At 42.0% G+C, this 18421-nt stretch overlaps 1 protein-coding gene across 1 annotated transcript in view; it reads left to right on the forward strand.

The window, feature by feature from the left end:
* Nucleotides 1–4806: 4806 nt before the first annotated feature.
* efnb1 (ephrin-B1) overlaps nucleotides 4807–18421 on the forward strand; it is a 71489-nt gene continuing 57874 nt past the window's right edge. The window contains exon 1 of the mRNA XM_042493378.2: nucleotides 4807–5816. Coding sequence (XP_042349312.1) covers nucleotides 5701–5816 — 116 coding nt within the window. The 5' untranslated portion in view covers nucleotides 4807–5700. The remainder of the gene's footprint in view (nucleotides 5817–18421) is intronic.

Raw genomic sequence — 18421 nt, forward strand, 5'->3', positions numbered from 1 at the left:
CCAAGTGGCCCAGTGTTTGGAGTGAATCCGTGTTGTTTGCGTTCATGCCCTTGTGTTTCCTTTAAGCGAACACTTTACTGCACATGAGGCGGACGGGAAACATGCTGCTGAGTGCTTGTGTGTCTTTGTGAGGGTGTGTTGTCTCAGTGGTTAATGGCTGTTCGATATTGATTACAGCTGGAACGTCCGAGTCACATGTTCCTCGTCCTCTCCAGATAACCAGGGTTAACCACTTGACCCCGTGCATGCCAAAGGGGCTCCGCTCATACCTGGATCCAGAGCCTCGGCCAAAGCCACATGTCCCACAGCTCCACAGAGGCCGCAGCCCTCTGGTCTCCAGCCTGGCCCGTAGATCACGGCCGTGTCATGGAGCCACACCAGAGGGAAACGCGCCAGACTTCATTAAGGGCAGATTAAAAGCAAGAGGAGGCCACTTTAACTGTGATTTATTTTCACTGTGAGGTTGCTGGGTTGACTGCAGGACCGCAGTGGCTTCATCCCGGAATGATGATGTCATGGTTTCAGTGTTTGCGATGTGTAAATAGCGGATTGGGAAGGAACTATGTCCTCGGCAGCAGGGTTCATCTTGGAGTTTCAGAGAGAGGAAAAGCTAAGGAGAGTGACTAACTACTCTCCATTTCAGAGCTGAAAGAAATCAGCAGACGGTGAAGAGAATATTAATCTGCAACCTTTTTTTGCTAATTGATAATCGTTAAAGTCATTTATCAAATGATGCTAAATATTCTCTCTAAATGAGAGGATTTTCAGCTTCTCTCTCTTTTATATCATTAGGAAGTAAATAGCCATGCTGGCAGCTTAGCGGTCTGTTGGTCAACCACTTTGGTCCAGACTAAAATGTCACAAGTATCTGATGGACTTCAATCGAATATTTGTACAGGGATTCATGGTGTCCAGAGGGTGAACCCCCCTACCTGTGATGCCTTAACCTTTCCCCATGAGGTTGACATTCTTGCTTTTTAGTGAAAAATCTTGTTGACTGTTTGATAGATTGCCATGAGTTTGGTAGGTATATTTATTTGGAAATAGGCATGGTTCCCAGAGGATGGATCCTCCTTAATTTGGTGAATAATATCCTGGTGTGTCACTGGTAGGGCAAACTTTTCAACTATTTTGTGAAATGTCTTACTTATTATCCTTATGCTCTAGTGCTACCATGAAGTTGACATTTGTCTTCAAATGTCAAGTGAAATGTTTTAACAACTACAGAAAGAGGTTGCCATGAAATTTGGTATAGAAATTTGTGATTCCCAGAGGATGAATCCTAAAGACTTTGGTGATACCCTGACATTTCCGGATGTGCCACTAGTTAGTCAAAATGTTTACCTATTTTGTAAAATATCTAATTATCAACAACAGTAGATGGATTGGAACTTTTTTTTCAGATATTCATGGTCTCCAGAGCATAAACCCTAATAACTATGGTGACTTTTTCTTAGTGGCACCATAAAGTTGATATTTGTGTTCAAATGTCAAGTGAAATGTCTCAACAAGTATATTGGACAGGCCGCCATAAAATTTGGTATAGATATTAATGATTCCCAGAGGATGAATCCCTATGACTTTTGTGTTTCTCTAAATTTTCCTGGTGCGCCACTAGCAGGTAAAATATATTTAACAGATATATATGGTTCCCAGAGAATAAATCCTTATGACTATGCTGATTTTTAAACTATGCTGACTTTTACACTTGTACCTTAATGAAACTGACACTTGTCTTCAAATGTCAAATGAAATATCTCAATAACTATTGGATGGATTGCCAAAAAAATTTGGTTAACACATTCATGTCCCCCTCAGGATGAACTGTGATGACTTTGACGATTATGAATAATTGCAGCCCGACTCCATTTTAAAAGGTCTGAGGAGCGTCTGTGTATGAGCTCCTGTGGTATCAAAGTACATTGAGGCTATTTATAGAAGCACTAATCACAGCCACCTATACACATTAACATGATGACCTCATTCCTTGAAAACGCCACTATTTCATAGGTGGCTGTCTGAGGGAGGGAGAAAAATCAAATTGCCTTCCGTGTGTGAACACGAAAGCCCACTCAATACACTCCTTTGTCTTTTTGAGTCCTGCACTGTGTGTTATGTTACATAAAGCCTTTATGTTTATGTAGCAAAATGTGGGCAGTCCATTATCTTTTACATATCCTCTGTAATCCTCTTGTACTGTATATGATGATGTGTTATTTTTCTGCCACGTGTACTGTCACAAAAGATTAGTTCTGATTTCTTCCCAAGGCAAACGTCTGTATTGTGTTGTACTTGGCTAATTATGTGTTTTCGATTCTGCTGCCTCAAGGCTGTGGTTTGATCACACTCTTACAACAACAGCATGGCATGTCCACCGTCACTGCCGTGTTCCTATTGGTCACTCAGCTTTGGCCTGCAGCTGTGGCACTCGTCAAAGTTGTACACAGGAGGCGTCTCATTGGCTCGCAGCAGATCAGGTATCTATCCCTGACCGTCTCATTGGACTCTGAGGTATCAGGTATCCCAGACGTCCTGGTCATCAGACGGGACATGCCAGCTCTGTGGCAACTGGCCTGTGTTTGCCGTTTCTATGACAACACTCTGACAGTCTTTAGCCAGGCTCCCGAGGATGCAGCCGTGGCAAAACTCCAGCAGTACATGCAGCATAACGAACAACTTTATGACCTCTGAAGACTTTTTCCCTTATCCAAGCACCTCTGGGAGAAGTTGGAGCCATGACACTCCAACACACACACACACACACGAAACACACACAGATATAAATACTCCGGGATAATTAGAGTGCACAGTCGTTTGGGTTTGAAGCTGACGTTGAACTCATTGTTTCACAAAAGATTTATGGGCTGTCAAAGCACAACAGGATGTTGTAAAAATATTTGAGGAACCATAAAATATGTCTTTAATCCTTTGAAACCTGAGCAAATTGGCTTTATCCTCAAAGACATGGAAAGAAGGCAATGAGCAGCTTAACAAGAAATGACAACATTCGCACAACATTCACAAACATTCGCAAGAAAGTAGCAAAAAGTTACCTGAAATTAGCAAATGAATAAATTATTATTATTATTATTTTTTTAAAAAAAGGGTTCCCATGGTCGCTGAAAATGTGAAGAAGTCGTGAAATTTCACAATCACATTTTTCAGGACTAAGAAAGTCATGGGGTCAATAAAAATGATTTAATATTTTGGAAAAGTAATGGAATTTGTGTGTGCTAAAATTGTTGCAGTACTATTCAGTAGATAAGCTTCCATATAATGTAACTTAAATGCAAAGTTGTTGTCTGAAGCTGCTGAGGTAACGTAGCTCTAATATGTGTCGATGTGTGACAATGTTTTGTTCACCATCACGTATTTTACTTCATCTTTTAACCCTACGTTCCCTCTCTCACACCATGTATGACAGCTAGCTAAAATTATGTTTGAATCTGATATGTTTGAAAAAACCCAGACAAGTAGGCCAAGAAATGTTTTTTTAATTTATTATGTTTTTTTTTTAAGTCATGGAAAAGTTTTGAAATTTTGTTCATGAAAATGTGTGGGAACCCTGAAAAAAATAAAAGAACAAAAACAGAAAATTATCTCGGAACAAAGTGCTTAAATAAAGATTTTTTTCCCCCCCTGTAACCTTATTTTAAATTTAGTTTATTTTATAGTTCTCTTGATGGTTTGACAATTTTGTAATAATCTCTCTCCTTATTTCAGCTAATCTTGCACTCATTTTCTTGTCACCTTTAACCTATTTTTTCCCTCCTAGGATATTGGCTTTTTCTTAATGCCAAGTTGCTCATTGCCTTTTTTCCTTTATGTATGTGAAAGAAATCTAACCAAAGTGCTCACGTTCCAAAGGCTGAAATGCTTGTGAAATGTGTCTGAAAGCAGCACAAGAAAACAAATATCCATACAGGTTCCAAAGGGTTAAATGTCTCTTACCTTTCCTTACCAAATCCCCCCCATGCTTACCATAAATCGGTTTCATCACTACCATTAGGGGGCGGCATTGATTGAACAAATGCACCAAAATTAAGAGAAACTCTCTTTCTCTCTCTCTCTCTCACACACAAAGGGGGCACAGACATGGACATGATCAATTATGTGTCAAGCATTTCTTCCTCAATGAATGAATGGCCCAATGACTATAGGCTACCGACCGTCTATTGTCTATTGACACTGGAGACTAAGTTCTCATGCAGTTCATTATCCCAAAAGGGGACAACTAGAAAGAGATCCAAAGAGACCATTAATCATCATTCCTTTCAAAGAGGAGAAAAGAAAGGACAGAAATAACAGATACTGTAATGCTATACAGTAAATTCTAAAGATTCTTGGAGTGTGAAGCTATATATAAATCTAGAGAGGCTTCACCCACCACAGACATAATTATAATTCTCTATGGCGACATTTTGATAGGCCTATGTTATAGGAATGTCATGGCATAATGTTTAATCCAGGGGTCCACAGGGACAAGTCAGTCAAGGGGTTTAAAGGGGCCAAAGTTTTTCCTCTGTAGCCACTTTTACGCACGCTCCAACAGCCTATCGCGCTCGTTTTCCTCACCAAAGCTTTCAGTATGACGAATAACTCCAAAGTCCATTTCAATTTGGGTCGATGGCTCGGGCCGAGGTGGTGGTGGAGGGGGGAACGGAGATGTGGGGTCAACCCAATAACAGACTCCCTCCCCTCCCTTACCTCCCACCCCCTCCACGTCCCCATAAATGCCTTCGCTTCCTGCTTCCAAGTTCGGACAGAGCGCTGTGATTGGCCGCGGCGCGCACTGTGGGCTGTCCCCCTCCGCGCTCCTCTCCGGCTCGGGTTACAGTTGAGCTCGAGCTGCTGCACTTATCGGAGCGCAGAGAGTGTTTTTACACGGTTGAAAAAAAACCCAGATACCGGCATGGAAATGTTGGCGTGCGGATTTAGAGGCACAGGTGAGCAGATCTAACCTTCACCTCGACACTTTTTTTTTGTGTCCGAGCAGCAACAGACAAGGAGAGAGGGGACAGTTTATTTACACACCCGGCCACGCAGCATGTCCCAGTCGGACTAGAGTCGACCCTGCTGGAGCGCAACACGCACGCGGAACGGCGCTGAGAGCCCGGAGGAATATTTACAATAGAAACTCAATTCCTTTTTGCGAAGAAGAATAGCAAAGGGGGGAGGAGGAGTGAAAGATAACACTGGAATGAAGTGGACCTCGAGATTCCCAGCGTGCTGCGGAGTTGTGACTGATGGATGAATGTGGTCATCTGTAGGCTATATCCAGCGACAGGTACAGACACCATCAGGGGGGCTTTGACAAAGACGCAGCGCTTCATCGGCAGCCGCATCGCCAAACATTGTGGTTAGATCTGTTTCATCGCACATCGGATCGCATCGTTGACTTGTCTCCATAGAGTAAGAAGGTCGCGGAGAGCTGTTTTTTGTCTCAGCCACAGGTCAACCAGGACACTCGGGGCTGCTGATCATTTTTTTTCTCTTCTCAAGTCCAGTTCAGTCAAGGACACGGGGGTCTGGAGCAGATTTTTAAAAGGTCGGACAGAAGGACATGTATCTGATATCGACCTCACATGCTCCCGACTGATTCTTGCTCACCTTCCCACCGAGCGAACCGCACATAAAGGCTGCCAGGCGCACCGTCCGACGCTCTGAGTTCTCGGCTCACTGTCTTCTACATTCATCAGCATGGCGGGACTCGCTTGTTGGAAGTATTATCTCTGGATCTTTATTTTAATGTGCAGGTCGGCGCTACCATCGGCGAAATCGCTGGAGACTATAATTTGGAGCTCGCAAAATCCCAAGTAAGTCTCCGATTTCATTTTTTTTCTGCACAAGCATGCCAAACTCGCTGTGTGTGTGCGTAATGGAGGGCTGACATGACTGGAAAAGTTGTGTGCACGCTGGGTTAAATGTTCTGTTAAAATGTGGCAATTATCGGAGAAAGAACATAATGTGTTTTAATTGTCATTCCTGCGCCGCGCAGTGTTTTGTTGATTTATTTCTCAGTGGGGGATTTCCCAACACCAAAGAAACACAGTAGGTGCAGGCGTATACAATATACAGTAGGCCTCACTTAAAACACAATAATGGATGGGTTGCATGTAATATTTATGATAATATTACATGCCACTTTTATTACCAGAGTGAGGCCAAAGTTTGCTTGGACAGGTATCTCCGAGTCGTGAGATTTGTCTACTTCCTGCCTGCAATTTCTTGCAAGTGAGGTAATTAGCTGAGAGGAGAATGGATAATAAAAGTCAAGGAAAGCATGCCAAGTGTGTCAAGGTGTACTTCCAGGTAAAGAGATTTCTCCTGGGTTTCTTGTGAGGGCCTACACTGCCTCCCAACTCTCCCAAGTTTGCTTCAAAAAACAAATGTGTGGTAAGATGGGTTCACATATCAGAGGAAGAAATGCTTGAAACAAATTAAACATTTTCATAATGATCCTGGCAGGCATCCAGCCTAATTTCTCTAAAATCAAGGGCAAGTTTCTCAAAAGAAAAGAAACAAAAAACAAGGAGCTGAAGCCAGACATTTTTCTAAAGATTCATATTATTCCCTTCAAAACAAGCAGAGTGAGCCCAGACTGCTGATAATAAAATACGCTCTGGTAACAATTATCACCCACTTAGACTTGACTCCCACATTTGCATGATGTTGGAAAGCATACATAAGGGGAAAATAAACTAAAAAGGAGGAGAGAAAAAGAAAAAAAAAATCTCTCTCTGTATGTCTGTATGGATCTGACCTTCATATGAGCTCAGTGCACCGAGGGGGAAATGGAGAGTAGCTAGACCAGCTTATAACTAGAACTTACTCATTCAAGTGAATCCATGATTTATCCCCTAAATGTCAGATGTCATAGGAGCTCGTTGTGCAGTCAGTGGGTATGAATATTGCTGCCATGTTCACTGGAGTGTGTGTGGATATGTGTGTGTGTGTGGGTATGTGAGTGTGTGTGGCCTGGTCCTAATGGTGAGACTACGGCCCATCAGCTTTTATTTGACTCTATAGCTGCAGAGGTAGTGGAACAATGAGCGTCATCAGACACACACACGTACACACACACACATATTGCACAAAAAAACTCCACACACCTCGTGTCAGTCATGGGGTAGACACACGAGAAAAAACGAGACATTTATTGATTGATGATGTCACCTGCAGGGAATGTCTTAGAAGGTTACCACGCTGGTTTAGGGATTGGAAGATCATTTCTCCATCTGTTCACTCCGCCCGGCTCCTTGTAAAATCCCTCACGCCGGCCGAATATTTCATAAAGTTCACAGTGGAACAATAATGCACTCTGCAAAGTGTTCCCTCAACCTAATTATCCTGCTGCTCTGCGCTTAGAAAACAATAGACAATTATCTTGCTGTGTGCAGGCTTTGCAATAACAAAAGACAAACCTGTTTTTCTTCTGAAACGTATCTGTCAGCAGCAGTGTCTGATAGGCAATAAAAAAAGGAATACTTGTGCGGCAATCAGCATCAGTCTTCACTGTTTGTTGTTTTAAACTCCATCTCGCTGTCTTGGCCTATATTACTCCATAGTGATAATACAAAGGGAAAGAGAGAGAGAGAGGCCTATAGAAATGTACAGTACACTATCTGGTGACTTATCTAGATTTACGATGTCTTACTTCCTGTTCCCACTTTGGGGAGCACTGCTGCCTCGGCTAATAAATTAATCTGGCCCTCTGCTTGCACACTGTACCACGTACACACAGAATATAACAATACCAGTGCCTCCCTACAGGCCATGAGTTATGACACAAAGTATAGGAAACCAGCAGGTTTGGGCCACTATACGGTGTGTGTGTGTGTGTTTTTACTTTATTTGTGTGCAGGCTCACTCAGAGCGGCCCTGCTGTTATGGATTTCCATGTGAGGATGCCATCACTCCCCGCTCCCGCATTATCAATAACTGGGGTTTGCTTAATTGATTTCCTCGCAGCATGCTTGAACAGGCAACATACATCATCGCTGTAGCGCCGTCTGGAAGGAGGAAGGAGGCGAAACATCGGTGATTTTTGCTGCAGGATGTATTTTTGATATTTAATTTGAAGCCGGATGAGTGAAATGGTGAGGGGGGGTAAAAGGGGGTGGAAGAAGCAGGCCGGATGTGTCAACGTCCTCGGCCGGTAAAGAAGCATCTAACATTTGATCAGAGCAAATCGGATTAGTTCTCATTTAGCTGAGTGGGATTACGCCCGAAAATGTCACTTTGTTATGACTGATCACGTCCCGTCGGTTTGGCTGAAGCTAGCACAGCAATGTACAGGCATGCTACACACACACACACACACACACACACACACACACACACACACACACACTGTGCTCAGGAATTCTGCAGCGATGCCTATTTAATGATAATCTGACAGGGTTGCTATGAGTGGTTTCTGCACGTCCTCTAACCCTCCTTAGCTAATATTTACCTCATGACCTGTAGCTACCACAGCCCTGTTTGCAGCAGCTCAGGAGACAAACAAAAATGATGGGAGAGAGAGAGAGAAAACACACACACACATTTGCACACCTTTGAAAACACACAGCGAGGAAACAGCCACAGGCCGGCCAGGAGTCTGCTTGCACTAATTTTGAACCCCTCGCTTTTTTTGGCGAGGCTTGGAAACAGTTTGCAGACATTTTTTGGCCCCCGTGTCGGGTCTGAAGCCCACAAAAGTGCACAAAATGGCATAACAGGCAGAGAGGCGTTTGTGTTGATAAAAGTCAGCTAAAGCCTTGTGTTGCTGTGGGTCTTTGCTTACTCATCTTATTTTGCTGTCCGTCGACCTCAGCTGCCTGGCTCACAGTTTAACAGTTGACTGGTTTGGTCTCTTGCTCGTATGGTTTAAAGGTTGAGGGAGCTTGATGATTAAACTCGGTTTGATTACCCCTGTGATATTTAGCAAACGTGTTTAATTTTTTTCCAAAAGAGAAAAAACAACTTTTAAGAGGAACAAAAAGACTTAAAAATGATGAGGTGGCAATTTTACCATTAAAGAAGGAAATAGGAGGTAGTTAAATTCACATCACGTAAGTGCAAAGCTATCAAAAAACAGTACATGAGGAAAAAGTAATGCCTGCACACTCACTCCACACCACACAAGTTTACTGAAGACAACGCTTCGATCCTACTTGGATCTCTGTCAGGTCAAAATGTTTGAAAAACATGAAACCACACTTATATTTATACATAAAGCACACTAATAGGTTGACAAGCTCTACAGTGGCAGGCGTGGTTAACCATCTGAACCGCTCGGGGTGGTAAAACAATTGACAATCAACAATTCAATAAATTATTTCGGAAATACAGAGAAGAAGTACAAAGGGAAAGAAAAACAGTGCGGCCAAAACATCAAAATTATCTCGATTAATCAAAACTTTATATTAAGATTTTATATATCAGAACTGCAACTTTATATAAAAAATAATTTATATTAAAATTCATGATCAGTCTACATCACGTTTAAAATTGTATTAAATTAAGGTTAAGGGAAAACAAACTAATCTTCGATACATACAAAAAGGACACAAAAAAACACCAAAAAAACAAGATCAAATTCCAATGAAGGAAAGACGGTTAAACTCCAATAAAGGAGAAAGTGTGCGGGCGTTACTTTTCTCCTCACTGTTAAATACATTTCCACAGTAGTTCCATAATATTATGTGGCTGCTATTAGTAGAATAGGTGCACAGAAGGCCTGATTAAAGGTCAAGTTGTGTTTTCATAATTAGCTTTATCCGATAAGATAATTGGGGTAAAATCGTTTTTTTCCCTATGAGCTAATTAGGAAAAAACAAATGACCGTCTTATCTTTGTTTTTGGAACCAGATGTTATCACAGTACATTTTTTAAGGGGTTTGTTCTCACAGAGTTGACACTTTGACTCCTGCAAAGTGGCGTTCAGAATCGCTTTCCCGTGCTGACATTTAAATCTAACGAGGATTTCAGTGGGAGCTTACAAAAACAAACTGCAACTGCAAAATCCTGAAACTGCCGCAACCTGTTGAGCAAGACTCGGGTGAAACTTTGGAGAAAGAACCGAAACATGCTTCCTCGCCGAGAGTTCGGCAAACGCTCCCCTTTGCCGCTCGCTGCAGTGTGGGTCACTGCTGAGAGGGTCAGAGGCCTGTTTTTGTTTCTCCCCTGCCCCGCGCCCTGCTGCTTGCCCCCTTTACCCCTCGCGATATACCTTCTCGCTCCCTGCTTTTCCCCGAGTCCCCCCCTTTCTCCCCCTTTCGACTCTGATCGTGTTTCCCTCTGATAAAGATCTCATTACACACAGAGAGGATTCAGAGCCTGAGCCCCACTCACAGAGAAAGAGAGAGGGGCTGACCAATAAGAAATACTTCTGGAAAGCAACTGGCCCACGGTGCTGTAAAGGCACCCTGTGTCTCTCTCTGAGGACAGCTGCGTTTGCTTTTATGTGCGTGCACTTCTGTGTCGACATGTCTGTTGTTTCAGCGGTGTGTAACGACAGATTCTTCATTTGGTTATCTATATGAGGCACCTGGGTTCAGAAAAAGGGGTTGCAGGAGCTTTAGGTTATTTCAGGGGGGAAAAAAAGCAGTTTTTCCATCATGGTTTCGCTCCAGATGGACTCACTTTATCCACTGGTGGTTTGGCTGCCACATCACTGAAAACTGATCATTCTGCTTTTTGTGTGTTATTGATGCGTTCATTTCTTTATTTTCGAGCAGTCGTGCACATGAACCCCGGTTTCATTCCCCGGCTTTTGGAGCATTTGCAACCCTTTTTTTTTTTTTTTGGACGTACGTGATCCAAAGAAGTCCTCATGACCCAAAGTTACAGTTGGTTTTCTTTCAAGATATATTACAGAGACTGATTCTCAACTGGGGCAACAGCTGAAGGCAATGAGTCAGTTGGAAGAAGTAAGAGATGAAAAGATTATACAATCAATCAGTTAGCTGATCAAAAACAAAAATAATCCATCAGGGGAAGGCAATATTGATAAAATCTCTTATTACTGCATACTTTAATAATATCATTTGTTATATATTGTAATTTCTAGAAACTTCTAAATAGTTGAGAAACTGTTTTTGGCTTAACACACCAGACAGGAATGTCTGAGGGTTTTTAAGTTTATCCAGGGAATTAAAAAAACTGACAGATTGAGATACTTTGTCACTTTGATGCAACAATCCAGTTAATACAACTTAATGCAACCAGGTATATATACCACAATAAAAAGATGGAAAATCTTCTGACAACTGGCAAGTTTATATCATCCCGTAGTAGCCCTATATATTGCCTAACCCTAACCCACCCCTATTATATATGTATGTATATATATATATATATGTATGTATATATATATATATATATATATATATATATATATAAATTAACAATTGTGTTTTGGATTCTTTTTTGTACAAAACAAGCAATTTTTTGGCTCCAAGAAATTCTCATGGGTGTTTTTCATGATTTTATAGACTTAAATGCAAATCAGTTTACCAATAAAGTAGCACACAAGTAAATTGATAATAAAAATAATTGTTAGTTACAGCCCCAGAGCAGACAATTAATCCTGAGAACCTCTTTTTCTCACATAGGCGTGACAGACATGGGTTTTAGTTGTCTGCCGTGAGTCACAGAAAACTATTAACAGACTTGTTGAAACGTTGTGCGACTCGACATAATTGTTTTGGTAATAAAACCACGCTGATTGAAGTGAGCCAAAACAAACACAAAGTGTTGCAAATGTGATTTATCTGGTGCAGTAATTTGACGTGCAATTATTTTTCACAAAAAATTATAAATCAATTCAAGTTTTGTTTATTTTTACTCATTTTGTGTGTCCATGCTACAATTAAGGGACACTAAATCTCATATGAAAGGGACAAGTATAAGCCTATGGAAGTGAATGAGTGCTTGAGAGTGCATGTCGGTGAGCCATTGTTCTTTGTCCAGCCACAGAGGAGCATTAAGGAAGTGTTAGAAGCGTGCCAGTGTGCCCCTGTGAAAGTGTTGAGGGCCGAGCGGTGGACGAGTGTGGAGTGGCTGAACAGTGGCTGCCTTACAGGCTGTTAGCGACCCGGCTTCATTAGACGGAGGCCTGGCTGGCAGCGACCGGGAAGTTCCCATCAGCTCCAGCTCTGCCAAGCAGAGGCACAGGCGCTGGAAAGCTTTCCTAAAGATTTCTTCTCGTCGTCGCCTCGCCTGCGCTTTGGCTGAATCGAGTGAAAATGTAGGGATGCAGAGTTACAGGAAGCGGGGAGGGGAAAAAAAAAGTTGGGCAAAAGCGGGGAAAAGTCTGCCTTTTGTTTGCCATCTTAGTTCTTTTACATAAGAGCAGTTGAAAATAAGGGGATTAAACAGGAGAGGAAAGGAAGCTAATGTAGAGCGTTGAAATGCAGCCCTGGGCTCAACCGCACATCCTTTCAGTCCAGCGTATAGCTCCCAGATTACTTCCATGTGTCAGTGCGAGGGGGAAAGAGAGGGAGAAAAGAAGAAAGGGGGACAGGGAGAGAAAGTTGAGCGATTGAAAAGCAAGCGGACTTGGATTGGTGGAGATCAGCGGCGGTGTTGGACAGTGGAACGGATCTGTGTGACAGCCATCTCTAAAACCATTACCCCTGCGGCTCCGACTCGGGAACTCGTAACCTCCTCCTCTGGACTGACCTCATAGACTTAACTCTTTCTCAGAGAACCCCTCTGTGCTGTGGAGGCAGACCTCGTCAGACGCCAGGCCCAAACAGCGGGCAGGCAACCTTAACAGCCAGCTGCACTACAAGTTCTTTAAGACGTCATGAGTTGTCACCGGCATACAGGCGGCGAGGGATCTGTTTCCCCCAGTTTGTGGCACTCCAAAGACGTTTTGTGGAGAGGTTTGAATTTACTGTGCCAGGACTTTGGGGAAGGGGCTGAGGGATCCCAACAAGCACTGTGGTGGGATGGGACCAGGAGTGCATGCTTATTAATAAGTAAGAAATGTCATAGATGAAAGATTTAAGTCATTAAATTATGAAAGTGTAGAAAACTTCTTCTTAACTTCTTTAGTGCAGAACGACAAAAAAACAACCACAAATACTCAGTCTACTTACTACCTTTAATAATATTTTTACTAGTAATTTTATGAATATTAATTCAATGCTTTCAGTCACATCTAATTTTAAAAATGTACGAGACATAAATAATCCTAACTTGAAAACATAACAAAAATCAAACTCAAGGTTTAACAACTAGCTTTGTTTGTAATTTGTAATGAACTTTTTTTCTGGAGCTTTCAGTGCCATCTAAAAAATTAACAGTCCACTTATAAGCTTTGGGTGCAACTTTTCGAGCTTTTTTTCTGGTACTTTCAACCTACAGAAAGACTATTGGACAAAAAAATCCTAACTCAAGGTCCACTTACTATCTTTCAAAATATTCTTACTAGCCTTTTCTGGAGCTTTAAACATACAAAAAGTGTATTATACAAAAAATCTTACTACATTAACTTACTTGCTAGTTTTATGAGTAGATTTCAACTCTATGTATAAAATTACAACAATATAGAAGACCCTACAACCAAAACAAAAAACTAACTCAAAGTTAATTTACTAGCTTTTCTTGTAATGTAATTAACTTTTGCTGGAGCTTTTAATTGCATATCAAACGTAACTGATAGGCCATTTACAAGCTTAGTTCATTTTCATCTTTTTTCTAATGCTTTCAACCTACACAAAGGTTATTAGACAAAAAAAAAAACAACTTATGGTTTACTTACTAACTTTTCTAGTATTTTTACTAGCACTCTCTAGAGCTTGTAACAGCATCTACAAAACTACAAAAACTTTATTTGACAAAAAAAAGACCTACTTACCACTTACTAGTTTTGGTAATAGCCTTCCAATTCAAATTATAAAATATATAAAAGACCCCAAAACGAAACACAAAACTAACTCATGGTTTACTTAATAGCTTTCCCAGTAATTTTATTACATCTACTGATAATACAAAAAAAAAGAGAGAGAGAGAGAGAAATGATCTCAGCTCACTGTACAGGTACTAGCTTTAGGAGAATATTAAGAGAATATTAGACCAAAAATCAAAATGTAGAGTCCACTTACTAGCTGGAGCTTTCAGCAGCAGCGATACAATACTAAAACGTATATTGGACAAAATAATGTCAACTCAAGGACCTCTTACTAGCTTTTCTAGTCATTAAAAAAAACTGTAATAGAAAAGCAATTTTAACACAAGATCACTTACTACCTTTACTAGTATTTTTACTAGGATTTTGTTTTACTACAATTTCCTAGTTTTTCCAACTTTCAACACATCTACAAAATTACAAAAAGTATAGAGTATAGTAAAACCAAACGGAAAATCTCCAATTGTCTCATGTACTAGTTTCAGTACAGTTTTCAACTGTAAGTACAAAATTAAAAATGTATAGTAGACCCCAAAACAAATAAGAAAACTAATCAAAGGTTGACTTACTAGCTCCACTAGTAATTTTACTAGCTTTTTCTGAAGCTTTCAACCACATTTAAAAAATTACACAAAGTATAGTGGACCAAAAAAAAAAAACAAAAAAAAAACTCCAGAACAACGCAAATCCTTACTCATGGTTGACCAGCTTTAATAGTAATTTTATCAACTTCCTTTGGTCTTGTCATGAAGCATTGTCCATCTCCTGAGGAAGACCATGAAATGAAGTTGAAAGTTCTGCAGAAAAAAAAAAGTGGACCTTTTGTCAGACTTGTCAAACTTCCCATTGTCAAAAATGAGCTTTTATATTCCACAAAATATTATTTTCTGTTCCAAAATGAATTTAATGTCACTCAAGATTAATATAATATAATATAATATAATATAATATAATATAATATAATATAATATAATATAATATAATATAATATAATATAATATAATATAAATTTCTCATGGGAATGGTTTAACCACTTGCCCGTGGCTCCTTGAGTGGAACTAAAGTGAGCTTTACTTTTGTAACAGTTACTATTTTACAAGTAGAGACTGGATGAAGCATGACCATACCCAACCAGCTCTGAACATATCATTAATGATCATCATAGAGCGCTTTGTTCCCTGTTATGAGTACACTAATGGAGTGACAGTGTAATTGAATGGAGTGGTAGGATAATAGAATGATAGAATGATAAAGTAATGGAATAGTGTAGTAGCGGCCCCTTTTTTCCCAAGGGATACCCCCCGTAAGTGTGTCAGTGTGGCAGATGGGCGGTCTGAAACATCTCCCCCCTCCCCCACGTTAATTATAAAGCATCATAATCCATCTATGGCATACAGAGGCAGGACATGGAGACTATTAGGGCGAGCATGGAAATGGCACAGTGTATAATCCTCGGGACTTTACCACTATTAGGCTCCCCAGGCATCAAGCAAAAACCACTCATTTCTCCAGTAATCTTGTTTGAGAAGTCCCATTCTTACTTTATGTGTGTGTGTGTGTGTGTGTGTGTGTGTGTGTGTGTGTGTGTGTGTGTGTGTGTGTGTGTGTGTGTGTGTGTTTGTGTCTAAATGTATGTCCCGAATTTTCAGATGTTAACTGGAAGTTTGATTTATCTCAGATTTTTTTTCCCCCTACTTCATCTTTTTTCCCACCATGCCCAAAGGCAAGACAGACAGCCCAAAAAGCGTTCGTTTTAGTGTGTGTGAGTGAGTGTGCGTGCATGCCTCCGTTAACCCATTCTGCCAAGTCTTGGCTCAGCCTTTTCTAAGCAAACTCCCAGCGTGATCCCGGTCCCCCTTGTGCTGGTGAGAGGAGTTGGAAGAAAAGGCCTGTGGGACTCCCGCTGCTCCCAGGCCCGGCCCCGGCCCCTCCGCCCACGAGGGCCGGGCCTGGGATTTGCTGCGCGCCGGGGCTCTGTGTGGCAGCTGTGACTGACGCTTCAATCGCCTCTCCCTGGGACACCCCAGTGCAACCCTGCATTCCCTTTCACACCTCGGAAACGGGGGGAAAAAGACAATTACACACATATTCAGCAAACCTCCCTCTCCCAGTCTCTGCATCTCTACACAGCCATTTACCAGATCTATAAAAAAACATTTCTAAAGTTTCTGTGTTTTGCAAATGGGTCCTTCTAAACAACTTGCAAATTAGTTTAGTTGTCTGGATGGCCTGTCTGCAATTTTATTATGTATTCAGAGTTGCTCTTGTTTATTTAATTTTTTTCCGAGTAGTTCTCTCCCTAAGTAAACAGTATAACTCAGCTATTTCCTTTGCATTTCCCTTGATATTTAGAAAATGTAAGTAATGGAAAAAGATTTGAGCCTTAAAGTGGAGTTAATGCTATCATGTATGGATTGTCAGTAAATTGAGTTTGTCTCTGGGCTATTGGAGCAGGGACTCGTAAGCCAGCGGGATTTAAGTCTCTTAATTGAATTATTTTGATTGCTGACTTGATTGATGGAGTCAGATGTGGAGCGTTTTCCATGACTTTTTGTCTCACTAATTCTTCTTCCAATAGAGCCATACCAGACAGATACAATAGGAACCTGCAATCAATCACAAGCCGAGCATTTTGTTTGGAGGGGAAATGTGCCTGCCATCAGGTCCGAGTTCCACAAGCCGACCAGACAACATAAAACCAACAATGACATCAGATAGTAGAGCACTCTAAAGTCTAATCTTCCCATAATGCCATGCTAAACCCCACAGAGACCCACGGCAGGGAGAAAGGCTTTTTTATGCCCCGCCGCTGCTCCTCCTCCCATGGCCTCTGGCTCTGTGTGAGTGTGTGTGTCCATGCATGTTGGGAGGAGAAAAAGAATTTGAGAGTGAATGGAGATGTCACTGTCAGACTCTGGCCTCCACATGAATCTGCTACAGAATGGCCATATTGGCAGCTTGTCTGTCTGTGTGTGTGTGTGTGTGTGTGTGTGTGTGTGATGAGTGAGAGAGTCTGTCGGGGGTCTGCCGTTTCCCCTCCACGCCGACTTCTTACGGCCCTGATTGGAGCGCAGCAGGACACAGGTCTATATTTCATCCTCATTCATATGAGGGAGGCCGTTTCATCTCCCACACACATGTTTCCCATCAGATGTGTGTTTATTCTCCCCCATGATGTGCTTGGCCGTGGAAGCCTCTCATCTCCCCGATATTGGAAATCGGAGCGAAGGTCTGCTAAAGCAAACACAATATCCTAAACCTCTCCCCGCTCGCTTTATGAACTATGCGGAGAGTAAGACCGAAGGCGTTGCGTTGACTCGATTTAATGAGTAACCGTGGTAGCCTGTCCTCTTAAGGCTCCATAATATAATATTTCACGCTGTGATTTTAACTTGCTAATCTTAATGTGCGGCGCTCTCTCCGCACTCTCATCTCCCATTTTTTCCCCCCCGCAACTGAAAACTTTGTCTACTTTTAGCTATCCTCCTCATCTGTCTCTCAAGTCCCCCCACTGTGAAACATGACAGCGCGAACCTCCGCCACATCACTCCTCTCTTCTCCTCTCCTGTCTGCGAGATGAAAGCTTTTCTTTGCAGACAAACCTCCGCAAGTCCTTTCTGCAGCGCCGGGGCCCAGGCCTTGTGTTGCTGCTTTTAGTAGCTCTGTTTGCTGCATTTTCTGATTTATTTATACACTTCTGATTGTAGCACCTCGTGCATGTCAAGAATCTGAAAGTCGGGGAACCTTGCATGTGCATTATGCGGGCTGAGTCAAACTCTTATTTGAAATATACATGAATGCATGAATATATTTATCGAGAAGCCCCTGTGCATCCGGGAGAGTCTCATTTCCTGTAGTGGCCCTGCTCTCTGGAATGGAGTGGCGTGATCCTTGAAGGCGCCCCACATGCGGCCACCAAATAGAGCCGCCTGGTGCACCTCTCGCACAATGGAATGGTAGAGGGAAGGGAAATGATTTGGCTCCTATTGGAGGGGCTGGAGCAGTCGCTTCAAAGCAGTGAGCCCGGCTGAGGCTTTAACCGGCCTTCTCTCTGCATTAGATGTGCGTCCTGTGATGAGCCTTTGAAGGGTGCGGGCAGTTCTGGCTGGAAAGATTGCGATTGCATTGCACGGGTGTTGGGGTTCGGCCTCGCAAAAGAGACTTGCGAGTTGGCCGTTTCAACGGGATTGTGGAGCTCAGCTAAGTAGGTTGGAGCAAAAAACGTGTTGACCCAATGTGACGAGGGAACAGCCGCTGTGTCACGTTTGGATACACACATATATATCACAGCGGAAGTTAGTGTGTGTGTGTGCAGCTGCGGCTGGCAGACTAAGGTTTGAGTGTGCTTTACAGATGGCGGTAATAATGATCAGATAGCCCTTGTAATGGAGACGGCCCAGTTTGTAATGGCTTCCTAAAACAACACATGGAGCGTCTTTACGAGGCCACAATCCGCCCGGTTATCACAGAGCAAACTGTGCGAATGAGAATAGCATCATGTCAAACAAGCTATTTATT

The sequence above is a fragment of the Plectropomus leopardus genome, chromosome 8, assembly GCF_026936395.1.
Source record: "Plectropomus leopardus strain MGB_pleo_1.0 chromosome 8, ASM2693639v1, whole genome shotgun sequence".
NCBI classification, from domain to species: Eukaryota; Metazoa; Chordata; class Actinopteri; order Perciformes; family Serranidae; genus Plectropomus; species Plectropomus leopardus.